The sequence below is a fragment of the Apteryx mantelli genome, chromosome 1 (assembly GCF_036417845.1).
Source record: "Apteryx mantelli isolate bAptMan1 chromosome 1, bAptMan1.hap1, whole genome shotgun sequence".
Lineage (NCBI taxonomy): Eukaryota > Metazoa > Chordata > Aves > Apterygiformes > Apterygidae > Apteryx > Apteryx mantelli.
In genome coordinates this window covers 65,743,214-65,763,514 of record NC_089978.1, presented here as the reverse complement: position 1 = coordinate 65,763,514, position 20,301 = coordinate 65,743,214, and the positions used below count along the sequence as shown (strand labels likewise).

At 37.2% G+C, this 20,301-nt stretch overlaps 1 protein-coding gene across 1 annotated transcript in view; it reads right to left on the bottom strand.

Annotated features, from left to right (window-relative positions):
- Window positions 1–20,301, bottom strand: part of MYO16 (myosin XVI) — a 396,474-nt gene that overhangs the window by 58,665 nt on the left and 317,508 nt on the right. The window contains exon 28 of the mRNA XM_067293848.1: window positions 10,242–10,344. Coding sequence (XP_067149949.1) covers window positions 10,242–10,344 — 103 coding nt within the window. The remainder of the gene's footprint in view (window positions 1–10,241; window positions 10,345–20,301) is intronic.

The following is a 20,301-nucleotide window of genomic DNA, read 5'->3' as shown; positions in this document are numbered from 1 at the left end:
TATAGCTTCTGTCTTGCTGTTCATTTTGGCATTGCACAGATTTATTCCAAGTCTTGTTTGCTTACAGCTCACAAGCTCATTTTCTTCCCATTGCACCATCCTGCTCTCTCTCTTTTTTTTTTTTTTTAATAGATCTGTGAGACGGGTATTAGCAGGAAGATTTGCATACCTTTTCAACTAATTGCTTTTATTCCAAACACTGTAGTCAGATATACTTCACTGGTAGTGATGAACTATAGAAAACCAGGACATATAAACCATGTTTAAACTCCACAAATTCAGAAATGGCTGGGGCACTCTTTTGTCCCTCAGCTTCCCTTCTTCCTACTGTAGAGGAAAACTATTTTGAATCATGTTTGAAAGTCTCTGATTCTGAAGTTTGAACTAACAGATAATGATGGTGCAACTGTTAGTCTTATAGTTAAAATCAGATGAACGCAAATGCCAAAATTACAATGTTTTCAGAATTCTTTTTGTGTTAGTATCTCTTTCCTTAACAAAAAATGTCTTTTAGGGTTATTGCGAAGTGTGTGAAGACATTTTGGTAAAAATCATGATTTACTAGTCTTGCCATTGTAGAAACAGATAAATAGAGAAATAGGCTTTCTCTATGTGGCAGAAAATGCCTGTCAGCTATTTCAGAAAGCACTGTGCTACTGCTCCAGAATATCTCCTCTATGCAGACGATCTAATTTGCAATAATCCTTTCTTCTGGAATCTGAAGTATTCCAGAACAAAATCACCCTTCTGTTCTAGAGCACTGTTTCTGCAATAACTACCCCAGTAAAATGGGTGTTGTCATCTAATTTTTAACTTCATATTAATTTGAAGTAATCTCATTGAGATCTCCAGTTATACTGTCATACTCTGATCTCAGGGACATCCTCTCATTCTCCTCTTGACTATTGATTTCAAAACAGTGTTTATTTTTCTTCCTGTCCTTTCAAAATTCCCCATATTCCTGGTTCCCTTAACTCTCGAACTTCCTTGTTCATCCATCATGTGTTCTGGAATATTTGGTGGTTTCCCAGGGCTTGTTAAATTTGCTTAGAAATATTTCCTTTTGTCCCAACTTCTTTTATTCCTTATTTCTTCAATAAATTCTAAGAAAATGAGGTCCATGACTTCCTTTGGTTTAAATTTGCTTCTCTTTCAGACATCTAATCCTGAGTCATGATCAAGCAAACTCTTCATGTTTTCCCAGCAAATCACATCAGTTTTCACCTCTCTTCTTTTCATCCAAAAATTCAAGTATTGCTTTTTTTTCACGCCTTCAACTTTTTTCTGTGATACCAGAACTCCATGTTGACTCCTTCCACCACACCCTTCTGTCACTAAACCCTGACAATTCTGTAATAAATGCTCGTGAAACAACTTTTTTTTCCCATCCATCCTAATATACCTTGAACTTTCCTTATTACTAGCTTTGGCTACTAAAACATCCATCTCCTTGCTCACATCACCTTACACCCAGAATTCTGTAAGTAGTAATTGAATTATTATTCACATGGTTAACTGTAATTAAAATATCAGGCAATTATCACAATTAGTATTTTTATCAGGGTAACTCTCAGAAGACCAAGGATCAGAAACAGATACTTCATTCTTTTCCACAAGCCTTCTATACCACATTCAAGCCTTTTCCTCCCTCTCTCTCAGGCCTACGCCTAACCACCCATTTCTTCTCACTTCTATTTATTTCCCCCCACTCCTCAAAATGCCTGTTTCTCCTCTTTCTTTCTCACTGGAAGTCTCTAAACATTCCTCTCTACAAGGGCAAGGTTTGACAATACTTTGACAACAGAAATGTTGGAAAAAGCAGTCAGAAGGGGTGAAAAATTACATTTCAAAACCTAAAAAAACCCCTGACTGATTACCAGCAATGCTTACAGCAAAATTAACAATCCCATCCTCAGTTAGTCCCATAATTAACACACCTATCACAACTATGCTACATTTCAAGTATGTAACTTAACTAAACATTGAATTCTAACTTATTTGGAGGTGTTTGGTCACAAAATTGCTTTTAAGAAGACTGTTCAAGCTTACAGTCAGTTTAGCTACAAGTTTTTGCCATTTGGCATTGTAGATTCACAAAGCCAGCTAAGGGATATCTAAAGCTTTAGCTCTCTTTTCTCCTGTCCTACACACTAGCGACAGCATAAATGGAGTTACTGCTGTATCACTTTTACTGAGAACTTCATTAGTAGAAGTCTTCTAAGATTTATAACTGAATGAAGAAAGGACAGAAGTCACACATACATTTTTACATTTGGATAAAAGCTATTTACAGATTTTACATCATATGCCAGATCTACTGAGAGCAGCACTCTAGACAGAAGCAGGTTTAGAAGAAATTGTTATAAGACATTTGATTACATCAGTATTGCTGGAGATCTGTATTACTCGATCTTTGAACTATATCTGTTATCGTCTGAAGCTGACCAAGAACAACCTAGTCTCACTGCCCGCTGTACAGATCTGGTGTTCAGTAAGAGCATGAATGCTGAAAAATGTTGTAATTTTATACTTCACACAATAGTTACGTGCCTGATATCAAACCAGTTTTTGAGGTTGCCACCTGTCTTTATTCTCTAATCACAGAATGTTTCCTGCTTGCCTCAGGGGAAAAAAAAAGGTTAAAATGTTCTCCCATGAAAGCACTCACTTTTCAGTACTTTCTGGACTACAAAGTGCTCTCATCTGAGTCTGAAATTTTAATGTCATTCAGACTTCTGTAAAAGTAAACCATCTGTGAATTACAGTCATAGTTATTTTAATTAGAAAAGCATTAGGGTTTTAAATGTTATTTTTCAAAATGACAGATTTTTTAAAGATTAAGTAAAATTGTCATTGATGACTACCAAAGCTTCAATTACTGCTACAGGCCTCCTTTTTTTTTTTTTTCCTGGGAGGAGGGAGAAGGGATGGGAGGGAGCTGTTTTTTCTTTCTTTCTTTCTTCTTCTTCTCTCTCTCTCTCTCTCTTTTTTTTTTTTTTTTTTACAGAAAAGGTGTAGGATGTAGAAGTACAGACATTCAAAACTATGGAATGGATGCTGAGATGGTGTGTAGGTGGCATGGAGGCAGTATTAGCTCATACTTAATAGGTGTCAAGGGAATCTGTAAAGCTGTTCTTTAGTTTAAAAAAGGCAATTTGTGGGAGTGCTGTGTGTTTCTGGCAGTACTTTCAAAATAGCTACCTACAAAAGACAGAGAACTATAATCTAGTGATATTTTACACAATGACACACATTTTCACAGTGCATTAATGAAATGTAGAAAAAAAACCCTGAAACTATTGTAAAATGTGTCTTTTTGCAGTGTATATGTCTGCAAAAATATTATAATGACAAACAAATTTACAGGGGACTGATATTTTACAAGGGCTGAAACGTTATTCTTAAAAGCTTACTCTCTCTGCTTCATTTGTTAGCTTTTCTTTACACAGTTTAAGAGTCCTCCTTTGTCTCAGGCAAGCTACTGACCTTGCACAGTGGCACATGCTGAATAAACCCACAGTTTAGCATAGCTTATGTATGGCCTTAATGTGAGGTACGTGAGTGGTCTAGTATTCACGCAAGTAACACTAAGCACTTATGCAAGTGCTTGTCAGGATTTGGACTTTAGAGAGAAAAACTGTCATTCAGCTCTGGGAAACGGTGGAACAAAGGTACATTACCAAAAAATTGTACAAATTTACAATTCTCTGCACTTGTGAGACGATGAAAAGGACTGCATCACAGGAAAGGAAACATACAGAAAATATAAAACGCATCTAAGAGATACTTATTGGAGAAAGCACTACTCTGGTTTTATCTCAAGGGATCTCTATACTATTGACCTATAATTTGGTTATCTGAAAATTCTAGAAATAGGCATAGGTACTGAAAGAAACAACATGAAAGTGTCTCTGTGTATGTGAACTGAGACATGCAGACAACAGCAACAGGAATACGAATGGTGGAGGAAATAATCTGTGAGGTGGAAGACTGGAAAATTAATACCAGACAAATAGGAGATGAAGGCCAGAAGAGAATATTAAGTGAAGTATCCAGAAAAGAAAGAAAGAGAGGAGAAGGAGAGAAAAGGGTCAAGGGAGGGCAAATGGAGAAAATCAATTTTGAATTAAAGCCTTGGAACCCAGATGCGAGAGAAGATTTGGATGCAAAAAACCTCAGAAAGAAAATAAAGAGTTTGCAAGACTAGTGACCATAAGCAAATCCTGACAGGTGGATGGAGGGATGGAAGAATATATTGTGGAGGGAAAAAAAGATAATAGGAACCAAAAATAGGGCTCAGTGTTGAAAGACTGAGAGCTTGTGAGCATTCTGAGGTCCAAGTGAATGATCCATCCTACCAGGATCTCTCAGGCCAAGGGGATAGGATGGACTTGTACTGTGTGGCACAAATAGATGCTAAGAAAGCTTGCAGGCAGCATCTGGCTCAGGCCAGGCTATCAGTAATACTGATGAGGTTGGAATACACTCAGGGGCCATTTCTGCTGCTAGTACATTATTTCAAAGAACATAATGGGATATGTCACTTGGACAAAGTAATTTTGTTGACACAATTCAAAGCAGTAAGGAAATATAGATGCTGGTATTTTATTCATCTAACGTTAGTCTGGAAACTCCTTCTGGGATTTTTTTTTTCATGTGATCTTCATAATTTACCTAATTTTAAAATTGCCTAAAAGAAACTGACTCTTAAAATAAGACATTCAAAACAAAAAGGAACATTCAAAACAAAAAGGAACATTTATTTCCAAGATAGTTAAGATTACTAAATGACAAATGAATAAACTGACACACAGTTTATGAGTACTCAAAGTTTTCCTACTCAGGGGGGAAAAAGAGTTAAGAATCTCTTACATATTACATTGCTTGCAAAGTAATCAAATACTTTATCATATTAAGTACAAAGCAATTCATACTTCAATGTAGCATAACCACTTTCATTTTAAGACAAAATAAACAGTGCTGTTTAAACAATAACTTAAAAAACTCTGTTGTGAATTAAGCATACAATTTACATATATATGATTTCATATGCTTTTGCTCATTTTTCTGATTTAATCATCTGTCACTTCTGTCCAATACTTTTGTATTAAATCATAAGTACACTTTTTCCAAGAAAGGCCTCTGGTATAATAATACTGTATATTGACACCTTGAAGATCAAAAATATTTAAAGACAGTTGTATCAAAACCAATGTATTAAACACCTGTAGGTCAATAATGAAATATGGTGTTTCTCTTTGTGCCTGGTAAGAACTGTGGATCAGATTCTTCATTTTCCTTCTGCAGTTCTAGGACTGCAAGAAGAACTTAAAATCTCTAGAGAGGCTTCTGAGAATTCCCTTTATTGAAGACTTACTCTCTGTTTTTGCATTCTTTTGAAGTGGAAAAAGTTTTATAATCTATCTCCAGACTGGCAAGGACGATTTCTCCAGAAACACCGCAGACTTCTGAAACAACTATCGCAGTGTCTGTAGGTGAATAAATGACTGGTAGCAACACAGACTATCTGTCTCCTGCAACTACTTGATGCTGATTTGGAGTTTCATAAAAATGTTCTGACTGACCTGTACTGCTTATTTCACATCCTATGACTATTTTGGATCATCTTATTCAAACTTAAGACCTGTACTACTGTTTCCAAAATAAGCAATCTCTGGAGTTCAGAATTCAAAGCCACCGATAAGAAGAAATCATTGTGGCTTAGAACAAATAGGCTAAAAATTGAAAGAAAAAATTCAGACATGGCATTTTGGATAAGGAGTCCTATATTTACCCAGACAAGTATTTCTAGAAGTCAAAGGCTGAAAGATCCACTTTTACTGACGTCCAGTCCTTGCAGCTCTTGCACTTAACAGCTGCACTGTACAATGAGAGCAATTTAAACTGATGCTTTGTTTTACCTTTGGTATAATGCAAGCTGTTTGCATTTTGGCAAGCCTCATCTTAAGTAACTGAGAAGCGTTAACTGCAGAGCACTGACCTTAACTAAACAAAATGTAAAGCTCCAAGTTTTGATGAGAAAGCTCAGTAAGCTATGAGCTAACTCTCCTTTCCTGAATTTATATTTTCAAGCTCAACAGTGTGAGGAATGATAATCCAAATAAATGAAAGTTTCCTTCTGTCAATAAGAACAAGCCAAGGACTGTTTGTGCCCTGTATTTCTCCCAAACTGTGATAACGTTTGCAAGCTAGTCATTCTGTAGGATTTCCTTAGCTAATGGCAATAAATGAACACAGTAAAGAAAATGTGGACCGGCTAATGTAAAGGCCATCAGAGTTCTGGGTGCCAAGAGATTCTCCTGTACTGTAGCTCTACATTGAGCTGTCAGTACTTTCACTGAATTTGACTCTAAAGTTACTAGATATCATCTTGCTCCCTCTAATATTAATGGCAAAACTCTCACTGACTTCTCTGGGGGTTAAACAAGTCTATTACATTCACTCTGTCTGGAGTAGGAATGGTTTGTTTTGATTTAGAAATCTGATTTTCTTTTACATAGGGTGTGCTTAAAAGTCATACCAAGTAGCTAAGCTTGTCATGATCAAGTATATATTTAAACTGAAAAGAACACCTTATCTAGGCTGCACACAGAGTCAGGATGCAAAAACTGCCTTTCATTAATAGCTCTGCACTTTTATAATTCTAGTATTTAAGCTAAGTGCATGACTGAAACTGCACTGTATGTCAGCTTCAATGGAACAGCTATTTTATTGTCCTAGTTTAGTTATCTCCAGCTCAGCTTACCCAAGTAACGGCAACATTTCATAAACCTATCAACACTTCTCTAATAAATACTTTCTTCTAACACAGAAGCTGCTGAATCAAGCACCAGACTCTGGTTAGCTGATAGTGTTTGCTCTTCTGCTCTACAAGATAGCAGAAAATAAACCATGATTGGATTCTGCTCTTGGATTTTGTTCATCTGCCTTCCATTTTTAGGCAAATAGCAGCAATTACAAGAGGAGGAAGAACCTGTTCTGTGAGCAGGCTCTGGGTTTTGTTGTTTTGTTGATCAAGAAAACACTCTCCGAACACAAGTTATGTGAGAAAGGAAAGAAAAATTGTCAAGTAGGAAATAAATATAAAGAAACCATTTTCTTTGCTCATTTTTGGGAGTCCACTCCAGAACATAAATTTACTTCCCCCCCCCTCAAGTTAATATCACCTTTCACAAAATGGGATAGTGAGGTACATTCTCACAAGGAGGTTAAATAATGTATCATCCAGATTCACTCAGCTATAGAGTTCAGATTTTCTTTTTTTCCTTCTTTACCAGTGAACTTATTGGCAATCTCTTCCTCTGATGATGACATACAACAGGAGGTTGATTTCTGATGTGTGTTGCTTTCTCCTAAACTTCATTACCCTTGATGTGGATATGCTTCTTTCCTTCCTTCCTTCCTTCCTTTTTCTTTCTTTCCCTTTCTTCTTCTGTCCTTTCTTCCTTCCTTTTTTCTTTTTCTTCCTTCCTTCTCTTTCTCTCTCTCTCTTTCTCCCTCTGTCTGTCTATTTGTTGGTATATTGATCTACCCAATCTGCTACAGCCCTTCAGGTAAGTACAGGTAACAGTGCTGGGGAAGATACTCCTTGACTTATTAATAAACCCCTGCAGCAAACAGATTTTCAGCTCCAGCAGTGATTCATTTGAAGCAGTCACTGCTGGCAACAGTGGCTGAATAAACTGGTTATACATGCAACCCCCAACCTTTCGGATGACTTTTAGTGATAATCTACAAATGACTCCTTTTCTCTAGCTTTGGTAGCTGACATCATGCTGGATTCCTAATTCCTCTTTTTCTTCTCTTTCTTCTCCCTCCTTCTCCTCTTCTCCCTGATATATATATATATATTTTTAAAAAGAGTCCTCTGCTGTAAAAGCATAGAGGAGGGCACCCATGACAACTGCAGATTGTATAAGCTTCCTCATTTAGACTGTTCAAATTTCATGATTAGTCAAATGAATCAAAAAAGATAATTGAAAGAGAGATTATGTGACACAGACATTAGTCACTAATGCTGGATATTTGGATATAAGGTTTTGTATCACCCATTATGTTTGTGTCAAGGTTGTATTCATTGGGCATTTGTCTGTAAGAAATTCTTTGGATTTAGAATGGTTATTTTACTAGTTTTTTTCAGTCATTGTCATCTTTTCATCTGTTCGTCATAGCTCTCTGCGGCTTGGAGAAGGTGTAAGGAGAAGGTTACTCATTTTTTCAGACCTTGTTCCTTTTAGCTTATTCTGTTCCTATGCTCTTTTTAGTCACTAAGTGACAATGGTATAACTCTCATCCCCAAACCCTCCTATTCCTTTTAACTTGCTAGCATCTCTTAAGAGTTTTGTGCTTTTCTGGTTTGAAGGACAATGCATTACGCGCTGCTGTAGTTTTGCACACCTCACTTTTCACAGTGTTAATACTATTCTGGAGGCAGGAACTCTAAAACCTGTCTGAGATCACAAGCTTCAGGCCCCTGCATGATGAAGAGATTCTGTTTTGCAATTTCCTTTTTACATTCATGTCTTCCAAGGTTTCAGGCTTGTTTTCAAATGTCAGTCACTATAGAATCACTAGTCTTGAGCAGCAGACTTTCACTGAAGGCCAACTACTTTTTTCAGGCTGTAACAGTTACTGGCACACAGCAGGATGTCTACACAGTTTGTTTCCCCAGGAGCCAGTAACTGTTACTCGCTCATCAGTGTGATTACCATTACTCAGCTTTTCCCCAGTGTCAAGCTTGTAGCCCCCCCAAAAGTTCTGAAGGTTAGTGGTACCCTCATCCCCAGGTACTTGGGAGCTAAGATACAGCTTCTATGCATTAATGACAGTTTTTTTCTAGGGAACCTTGTGGCAAGGATGCAGAATATACCCCAGAAAGGTAATAATGAAATGTAGGCTCTGGCTGAATTAAGAAATATAGATAGGTAAAGTAAGCTCATTTTAATACTTGTCTTTTGTCAGGATACTTCCTTTTGTTCTATGCTATTAAGGGAGTTGGACAATATGACAAAATGTGTCCACTACATACTTTAATGACCAAAATGGAATTTAAACAGTATTTTGATCAAAGAAAAAACTTCTTATGTGTCCAGGTGCAGGTGCCCATGCATGTGTGGCCCCAATCTAGAAAGGTAGTTGCCTTCTTTTCTGTTATAACTAAAGAGTCTGTCATATAGGCCACTGAGAAAGATCCACAGCACTGAGTCCAACACAGTCACTGCCCTTCAGAAACAGTTGCAGAGACATTTTCTAGACATCCTAATGCTCAGAGGTCTTACGTGACTTAGAAGACTTATGTTAACCCCTTCCTTTAAGGTACTCCTCCAAAGCCTACAGGAATGCCCTAACCACTGGCCAGTCCCTACAGTTCACACCTGCTCCTGAAACTGGTCTGGATGCTCTCGCTCATGCTGTCCAGGTGAATACTCTATACAATAAGCTACAGAAAGCTTCCTTTCTATATAATAGCTTACATACTGTGCAAGGGAACACTGCTTTCTTTAGAAACTGGATATGTTAAAGAAACCAATCCTGTTTAATTACAAAGCCGCCCTATGACAAATGAATCATCTGAATAAGTGGAGGCATCCACTTTACAATCCTCATCCTGGAGAAGATTAAATATGTTACAAACAAGGTAAAGAGATAGGATGGGAAGTTGAGATCTTGTTGAGTGTTTGTTTTTTGTTTTTTGTTTTTGTTTTTGTTTTTCTTGTTGATGTACAGAGATCCTAGTACCTAACTCTAGCTCTGAATCATCATGCTGTTGCCTACACAGACACTGCTTATATGGGAAGACCTAAGTAGATGTTTTAGGTCTCTCCCATTCCTGTACAGTAAAACATTTGGTGCATTGGCTTACATAAAGAAAACATGCAGATCTTTTTGTAATTTGGAAACTGCATTAAAGCACAAAAACACTTCAGCACTAAAAATGTGTACACCTAAACACCTTAAAAAACCTGGCTGCAAATCCATAAAGTGTACATGCATAATTGAACTCTTTTGCTTCTCATAGGAATACACTGATTTTTTGATACAATGATCATAGCTACTTATATGCTAGAAAACTCAGAAAATCAGTTTGATTCTATTCCAAAGCAGATATTAAATGCCAAAAGAATACACTGCTGCAAAGGATCTGGTGGCTTCCCACAGTGGAAGTGACTCAGCTAGCTTGTTTAAAGAATGATATTTTAATTGCTTTGTAGATCACAAACCTGCCAGCCTTGTAATTTACACTGCTGAAGAACAAGATGACATCTCTCTTTGGCAGACAACTTCTTCTTCTCTCCTGCTGCTGTATCAGCCAAATCTTTATACCTATAAAAATCAGCAGAAGTAGAGTTACTCTATGTTGGCCGGCACAGTTTTCCTCTGGCTTTCAAAGAGATATCCAGACTGGAAGCTCAGGATTCTGCTATGGGTGAAGAAAACAGAGAAGGCCACTCGCTTCAAATCCTTTATATTGTTAGACATGGTATTGGTTAATAGTGGTGTGGAACAAGCAAGGACTAAAACACAGATTTGCTTCTTATTGGTTCTTTTGATGTGTCACTGAAAATCAATGCAGAAAGAATACAAAGCCTCACCAACTGATTTTATCATCACCAAATCACATCAGTGAAAGGAGAAAAATATTTTTTCAGTATGTGTCACATTACATGTGGCTATTAAGGAGTAATTCATATGACAGTGACATTGTTAAATACTATAAAAATGTTTTCCATCAATCTGATTTTTTTTCCATTTTGAAGGATTTGAATAAAATGTCTTATTGCAAAGGGACTTTAAGGTACTCGATCAGTTAATATTATTGAAAAAAAGATCAAGAGGAGATTTGATTACAGTTCTGGAGTACATTCAAAGACAGAAAATTCTACAAAAAAACCAAACCCAAAACATTTTAGTAAGTCTAACACTCCAGATTAGCAGTAGGAAACCAGGAGACCCTAGTTTGCCGACAGCTCAGCTAGCTGGGTGGTCAAAATGCTTGCATTATGGACTGCAATTAAGGTTGGGGCCATCTGGTTTCCATACTTGTACCAACTGGATTTTCTTTGGGATCATGAAGAATCAGAGGTGTTAGAGAGAAAACTGCTAGAAGGCTTGAAACACAGTCAGCTTACCACCTGCTGACTGAAACAAAAATGATTCAAGGTTGACTCACAACACAATAAAAAAGCAACTGTGAAAGTGATCAGCTCACTCACTGCAGAATCCTAAAGAAATATACTTGATTCCTGAAAAAGAACCAAATCAAAATGTAAAAGGCTGAAATTCTATGTTTGAACTAGATTTATTTGAGATCTATACAAGTGGCAGGACTCAAAACAAGAATAAACAAATATTTCATACAACTGGCATTATACAAGAGGCCAGACGAAAATGATCCACTGTTTCTTCCACCCTTAAAAGCATTTGAAATTATGTCACATCATCTTAGAACTCTAAGTAGAGTTCACAATTCCCTTCTATTCCTTAAAGCAGGCTCTAGCTTAGAGAAAGAGAATGAACTAATTGTTGTGGTAACAGAGGAGAAAGAGCTAATGAAAATTTAAATTCATTTCCCATTTCTGCCACAAATCTTCTCTATGAACAGAGCAAATCATTTGGAACAGGATCTGCCTCCCTCTGTGTTAGTCACTGAAAGCTATGCTCCTAGAAAGAGTTAGTCATCTAGCTCTCTATAGTCTCTGGAGATGGGTATCTCCATAGGGTGATTTATTCTATACATCATGGATATTTTTCTTAAATAAGGATAGATTGCCCTCTGGAGGTGCTCTTCTCTACTGACTGTAGATGGAGCATAGAAGAGAAGTCTAGACCGGATGCCTGCATTCTGGGTGGCTGAGATGAATCTCACCCCGAGGTCTACCTGTCTGACATAGTTATCTGCAAAATGGGACTAACAGAACTTCCTCATTTCTCCTACCTATCTTGTTCAGATATGTTGGCTAACTAAGCACCCAGGATGAAGAAGCACCTTTATCCCTGGTAGCATCATCCTCTGCCTTCTCAGACCATAGCTGCACAGCCACTTCAATTGTGTATAAGACTACACGGCTGCTGAAGATCCATCAAAAACAACAAAAAAGTGTAGCTAGTTTTCAGGCAGATTGGTTCCCTGAATTGACTGTCAGCCCAGTTCTGAAAATCCTAGTGTTGGCATCAGGGAAATAACTAGAATGGGTAAGTGGAGATGGTCAGACCACACCTGTTGGTGGCAGCCCAAATTTATCCTAGACAAAAGTGGCTGTGCAATCATAAGCTTGTGTCCTTTTTTTTGTACCTAATTTTAAATGATTTAAAGTATTTCAAATTTCTTCATTATTTTTTTCCTTTTGGGTGAAAAAAGCAACCCACACAGCTTTGGTTTAGAGATTTACTGTATTTTAAACATGCTATGACCCCATTGTTAAAAAAAAAACAAACAAAATTGATAATAAATTAAGAAATAAAAAAGAAATAAAAACTTAAAATAAACAGCACATTATTATCAAAATACAAAATGACTTTAAGTATCAAATCTTTTCTATTGTGAAATGAATCTTGTGTTACCATGTAGACACAATAATTCAGTGTCCTCTTAAATTTAGCTCTTTTGCAGCCTCAAGAATACGAAAGAATACTTATTTTTTGTCAAATTTACTATATCACAGCAAATAGTAATAAACAGAAACTGAATTCATGGAACAGATTTGTATAGATAACTTGAGTTTACCTGCAAACAGCAGGGCTTGCTTCTGTGGAAATGTAATCTGGAGAGACTTTGAGATTTTCCTTTACCAGAGAATTCTTCTGCCACAACCACAGCCTTAGTTCATTCTTACATGAATTACCAAAACAGATTAAAAAACAGGCTGCTTCTAAAATGGCAGGTCATATATGTTACCCTACCAAAGCAACGCAGAGTGTAAGGCATTAGAAAGGTTCCTGAGGGACCCAGTGACCAAATTCAGCGCTACCTAGAAAAGACTTTAATCAGGTGGAATTCATCTCAGATAAACATAGACTGACGAGTTAGTTGTTGGGATTTTCTTAAGGGTCAGTGGAAGACACTATTAGGGTTTAGTTTACCCTGTTGTAATATTGATGTTTAAAATAGGTCAGATGGACTGTGCACTGTAAGACTCCATTTCTTTCCATTGGGTGTAAAGGTAGTCTATGCTATTCACTCCAGCATAGACATCGGACGTTAGACAAGGTGAATCTCTCCCTCAGGCAAGTGAAAAAGCAGACAAAACCCAAGATTTTGTGGCCTAGCCAGAGGATCACTAATGAATCCGAAACAAAATATAAACCAGGAAGATATAAGGGCCTGAACTGGATCATCTCCCCACAACTCCCCACACCAGCACATCACCACTAATCTAGTGTCAATTAGGAGATGCAAGACCTCTTCGCTTACACCCACCTTCCTGTTCCAAGCTGAGACAGGAAATATGTTATCACCAGGGGAGCACTCCCCAATTCCGTCCTTGCTGCAGGAAATCAGCCCAAGCGAAGCCCCGCTTTCCCTTGCTTTGCCCACAGGGCTTTGCACCTTCCTCTTACCAGCCTATCATTTTTACACACTGGAACAGAAGACTCTGAGCTTTTGGCCAGACAGTCTAGCCTTGTCAGCATGTGCTGCCTGGGACCCTCTGCTGCTGCAGAAGCTATGCTCTGACTTCTCTTTGCTTCTGAATGATGTCCTTTATCAGGGAGATTTTTTTGTTTGTTCAGACTCAATACTGCTGCCAATACCTCCAGGTAGCTTGTGAATATGGAAAACTCAGTTCTCTCGGGCCTTCACAAATAAGCATGTTATCTGATCATTTTCTCCCTCACTTCCCTAAGTGCACAGCTGACAAGATCCAGCAGGCTGCCTTTTACTGAGACAGAATATCCCCCAGTTCAGGTTATGGCACAGTAACCCACAGTAACACTTGCAGGCTCAGCACGCTATTTGATTTACATGGAGAGTGCACAAATAAGCTGTAGGGCTGTACTCCCAGTTCTGTATGTGCAGTGAATCTTTAAGCATCGGAATAAACACCACATACTCTATTTCAATAGCACGTCAACATGATAGAAGATACTAATGGAAAGAACAGGGCAAATACAAAGGGCACAAAAACAAGGAGCTCCAAATCAACAGCTTGAACAAACCATGTAGAAGTCCTTGAACTAATGCCTCGGACCACCCCCCCTGCCAGATTTATGCTACTCTTTTTATGAGGGCTCTCTCCTGCCCAGAAAAAGAAAGCCCCAAACCGATGAAGTCAGAGTTATCTACTGACTGCAATCCAATGTTCTCGGTAATAGCTTTGAACACTAGAACTCAAATCATTCCTGAAAGCATCTTCTTCTCACCGCTTCTTTGTCTTGCTATTTAAAAAATGAAAATCATGTACAGCTAGCACGTAGGCTGCCTCATAGCAGTGCTAAGTAATATAGTTCTAAACATTCAAACACAGCTTATACAAGGAAAAATAATCAGTTCTGCTAGTGTAATTCATTATGTTGCAGTTTCATTTTCTCTTTCTTTTGTTTATTACAGTGTATTCCGTTTGCCAAGTTAAAATGGCAGGATTCTGTCAATTCAATTCAAAAGGGAATGCATTAAAGAAGGCAATCAAAATTAATTTGTATCCTTTGATTCTCCTAAAAAATATAAAAATTATCATCAGAAAGGAGTAAAAACAGGTTGCGCTGTCTTGCTAAATTCTCTTTTCTTCCTTCCTAAACTTCCTCTTTTCTTCCTTTGACAACCAGTAACAGATTGATGTATTATTATTTCTGTAAAATATGTGAAAGAGATGGACTTTGTTTGCAAAACTTGTCACTGTATGCTCATAACTCAAGATTTTTAGCTTTGTTTGTTTAGATTTGGGGAGGATGGGAGAGCGGGTTAGGCATGGTTTGTACTTGAAAAAAACTATAAAGTGAGAGCTGAAATATCTAGCAGCCCTATCTACTGCAAAGGGAACTCTTTTTAAGAAAAAGAAAGGATGCCTGGAAAATTTCCACATACTAAAAATCTTGTAAAAAGAGCCACCAGCAAAGAACAGGATGGAATTTTGATTAATGTTATGTATATATAAATGATACATACTCATTCCAGTTCCCCGTGTTACATCTTTTTTTATTAAAGGAATAACCTAATTATTTTTGAAATATGAGGAACAGGGGAAATTCCAGATAATTAGAAAAAGGGAAACAGAGTACTACAGTTTCCAAGAAAAGAAAAGAAGACTGATTCTGCCAATTTCTGTATAACATATATATAACATAAATCTCCAGTTATATGACACCAAATATTAACACCAAAAGCATGTATTTAAAATTTTGGACAGAATAAATCCTTGGACGGGAAGAAGAAAAAGATGCCTTTATAACAAACAGATCATAGCAGACAAAAGAGATGATTGCATTTTGGGTTTCTTTGATAGGATTACAAAAATACAGTATAAGGGTCACCTTTATATGAAACATTTTGTATTGAAGCTGATTCATAGAGGCTTATAGAAATACTTCAAATTCATGTAGAGGTGAACATACATGCATGAAGTGTAATTTACCTGACAGATCTGAAACAATGAATAATTATATATGGCAGTGAACCAAAACTTTAGAGTAGCTGTCTCTGGTACCAGTTTTAGGTTTTTAAATATCCTAATTATTGGCTTAAACTGATATTGAACAACACGGGATTAAATGGCTAGACCTGCAAACAAATTAGAGTTAAGAGAGAAAATAAAATTAGAGCCATTTTGGAAAAAAAACCTGCAAGCAGCTTTATTCTCTCTGGGTTAATCTGATACACAGATATTTACTGATGGAAAGAAATATGGAAAGCAATAATACTGAGAGTGACCTTAAGGCAAGCTGACCAGGTATCATAGTTTCACCACAATCCAGTGGCAATAAGCCACTGAAAGCCAGAAACTTTCCAACTGCTGAAACATTCTCATTTTCTGCTTCAGCAGTTAAAACTTCGTTTCTTATTCTTAGGTGCCTACATGGCGTGGTTTAACATGTTTGTGAAAAAAGGAAAATATATTTAGGGTGACATAAATAGCATATAACTGAGATAATAAGGCAAAATTAAGGACTAAGAAATAAAAGTGAAAAGAACTCGGAAAAGTCTCAGGACAGAATTTTACAGTGACTTGCCCATGGGTCAGCCGTTGGCCCCATGTAGAGCTCAGTTCAGACTTCTGAAGGAGGATCACAGCTATGAAATCCACTCAATCAGAATATCCATGCAAGGAATATTGCCACTTGGGATATTTTAACTTAGACTGGACAAAATCTAAAACAAATACCCAAAGTAAAGATACTACTTTGTGAGGGGTGATGGACAAATGACTTGCAAGGATTTTTTTTTCTTTTCTAAATTTTATGCTTTTTTGTTAGGTTTAACCACCTTCAATCTTTTCTAGACACCTGAATTCCAATTTCTGGAGAAAAGAAATAACGAAGATATGCGTGTCTTAATCCTAGAATATTTATTCATATACTTCACGCAATTAAGCAGGGGCTTCCTCATCTCAGACAATGTGGCAGCAGAATAATAAGTAGAATATAAATTACAATTCAGCTCTTGGGATTAGTGGATTCAGCTATGCAAATAAAAATGAATTCACAACATCTGCTAGAGATTTGCATTACAATACTTTTGCATCATCTTACTTAAAGCTGACATTCTCATTCCATCTTGATAAAGCAATGTAAAAATATATTTATTTAAGAAATTGTCAAAAGCGACACATTAGTTCAGAATTACGCTAGCATCAAACAGACAATCAGCCCTATTACATGAACACTTGCCTCTAACTCTGTAAATGTTTACATTTACCTCCAGACAGTTAGCCTTCTCCGGAGCTAACTTCATCTTCATGCTTGGGCACTCTACAAACATACACATAAAGTGAAGAAGCTGTGAAATGCTTCGCTGTATGCAGCATATATGGACTGCAGAAAAAATTTAGCTTTCTTTATCAACCTGCTAATTTAATTCTGTATAGCACAGAGCTGATACTGTATTGGTGTATAATGAGGATGGATAGTTACAAGTTTCCCTCCTCCACAGGCTTAGCCGTGTGAAAACAGGGGATCTAACATAAAAGCTCTCTTCCAAAACTTAAAGTTCTTCATCTGAAATTACAGAAAAAACAAAAGATACCTTCTATTTTAACAGACCCTCTTTGGGAGGCTAGAATAAAGGAATTTTGGGGAGCAGGAGTCTAAAGGTGGGTAAATGGAAATTTTTTGCCCTTTCATACCTTAGGGAAGAATTTTCCCCTATGAGTCTGAGCCACATCTCACTACTCAGGCTATAAGGAACTAGAAGATACCTTATGCATCCTTTTCTTTAAGATCACATTATAAGGCAAGTGTTTTGGTGATGGTCATACTATTGTGCACTTGACTTCCAGATGAACGGAAATTTGTTGCTGGGCCTCACAAACCAGACAACTTTGAGAGTGTCAGGATAGAAAATCGCCCCTCTAGGAGCATGGGACAAGGTCATGACAGCTGGTCTATGGATCTGCAGGGACAGCAGTGTGCACTGAGATGAAGAAAGGTGATGAAATTATGAGATGACCTTGGGATGGTATTCAGAGAAGGACAGACTTAGGCCCAGATCCTGTCTCACTTTTTGGAAGCCTAGAAGCAGCTGCCTGAAATAACTGAAAACAGGTTTTGTAAAGCAAAATGGCACAGACTTTTTCTGAAAAATACATAAGATCTTTTCAGAGGGGTGATGTGACCCTGACTTGAAACATTGCAGCCAAGGTGGGCTTGTACGTTTTCCCATTTGGTCTCCTGTCACTAGAGGGGATGACGCTTTATTGGCTTATTGGTTGCCAGGAAAGCACTTCCCAGCCTATTTAGAAGTACACTGGGATAGATACATATTGCAGAAGCAGAAAGGAAAAACAAAGTAAAATGGAAAATGTATTCTAAGGGGAAACAGGATTGCATTTGATGATCCATCTAGATGATTCTTGAATTCTTTGCTTTTCTTTTTCTCTTGTGTGAAACCTTCCCTAACTCAGGCCTCAGAGCCATATAAGAACAGAAATACATAATATCCTTCCCATATGGCTCAGACAAAGAGTGCTGGGATTATGAGGAAGATTTTTCAGGACCTTAGTCCACACAGGCAAAATATCTACCTCTACTGTCTTCTGTGGGAGCTTCCCTTGTGCCCTCTAAAACCTGCGAGTGTCAGTCTGGGTAACAGGGATTCTCCTGGTTCTGAAGGCTGTAGTGCTTAGACAAACTTTGAACAGCCAACATTTTTCAAAACAGGCTACCCTCTTGGGCTACTGTATCAATGCCAGACCAGATTCTGCTCTCATTTCCAACAGGAGTAATTATGCTGAAATTGATGATGCTAGATTAGTGCAAAGCTGATCTAAGAGCAAAGTAAGATCCAGGGATTCATCTATGTAAAAGGATTTTACATGCATGCTTGTACGGGATTTTGTGTTTGTTCTCAGATGTCACCAATATCAATTGCCTGCTACTATTCGGTCAGATTGGGAAACCTGGCTTTAAGCAGTCTCTCTTCATTCCAGGTTCTTCTGTTGAAGATTAAATGGTTGCAAGGAATATGAGGATGTGATAAAAGAGAAGAAAAAGGTGCAATGAATGTCTGTGATGAGTGGAAAGAATTTAACAGCTGCAGTACCACAGAAACAAAGAATAGGAGGACAATCACAGTCGGTTTTGAGTGTGGGGCAGCTGGACTACATTTATACAAGTCACATGAGCAGAACAAGAAGCAGTCAAGATAAGAGCAAACAATTATATTTTTCTAGGCATTGCAAGCACACAGTTATATTGAATTAATCAATAAATAAATAGGAATTATTTTAAAACTATGTTTTATGGTAAAATTAATCTGTCCATGGGACTATTTGCACCATAATTGGATAATTCAAGCTTCCTAAACATTGCTATTAGCATAAACTCATGTGTAGCATATTTACTTCTTTAAAATGCTTATTCTTTGAGATAGTCTGTTTGTATTAATTTAAGAGGTTTATTATTTTAATAGGCATTTCCTTAAAATGAAATGCATAAGAATTTGTGAAGAAATTAGTGGTTGATAATATTTTCTTTTAACGGTTTTATTTCTATGGCAGGCATTTAACTGAAGTTCTTACTACCATATATAAATCTATGTCCATTATCTTTGTCATTATGTGCTGTCAGCAAATTACGAAGTACTCAAGAATTATTTTGGGTGAAACATCAAGGTTCTAAAATCATTTAATGTTATTAGCTGCTTGTTATGGACACATAGACCTCGGGCAGCTTGTTGAGACATGGGTCAAGAATTTTCAGTATTTGTATTTGTACACAAATATAATTTTATCTATCTTTATAATCCAGGCCTTTAGATGGAATCCAGTACTGTGGTATTTTAGTACTCTGTGGGAACATTTCTCCATGTCTAGAAACAGCATGAGCTTTTAAATTTGTGGATGTAAAATATGTGTAGATATTATAAGGAGATCACAAAGTAACAGGATTATTTATTGATTTAATAAATGTTTAGTTAACCTTGAGAGATGAGAAATGTCAAATGCTAGTGGGAGCTGGATGTTAGTCCAGAGGTAGCAACGGTGGCATGTAACTCTGGAAATGAAATAAACATTTTAAAATTTTAGAGATACTCCCTTTAGTTAAAATAAAGAAAACTACTGGAACTGTTGAAACAGTTCAGCCAGAATGATGTTTGTGTGTGCTCAGTATATTTATAATTACATCAGAAAATGAACCTAATTAGGAAAAAAAAAGACAGAAAAAAAATTTCACTCTCATGCTACTAGTAATGGAGGAAAAACAATAGCTTGAGTTTCTCTTTGAAAAGGTCTTTCTCTAATACAGAAAACAATAAACTCCCTGTAAGAAGCCTCACTAAGTAAGCTTTAGAAACACATTTTCATACTAAATGAAATGTAGATAACACTGAAAGATTATTCAGATTGCAAAACAAACATTTGGAAGTTAGGAACTGCTGGAGTTAAAACTGACCACGCCACCTTTATTTCCTTTTACCTGTGTATTTAATTACCTAATCCCCACCTTCCCCAACAGCGGATCCCTGCTTCAGGTCAGTCTTGATCCTGCAGAACTCTAAGCACATGACAAACGTGAAAAATTCAGCTGACTTCAGGAGAATGACACAATTCACAAGCATTTGCAATTGCTTTAACAAACGAGGGTGTCTTCTTAAAACTTAGAAGGTGCCCAGCAAACAATGCAGATGAAATA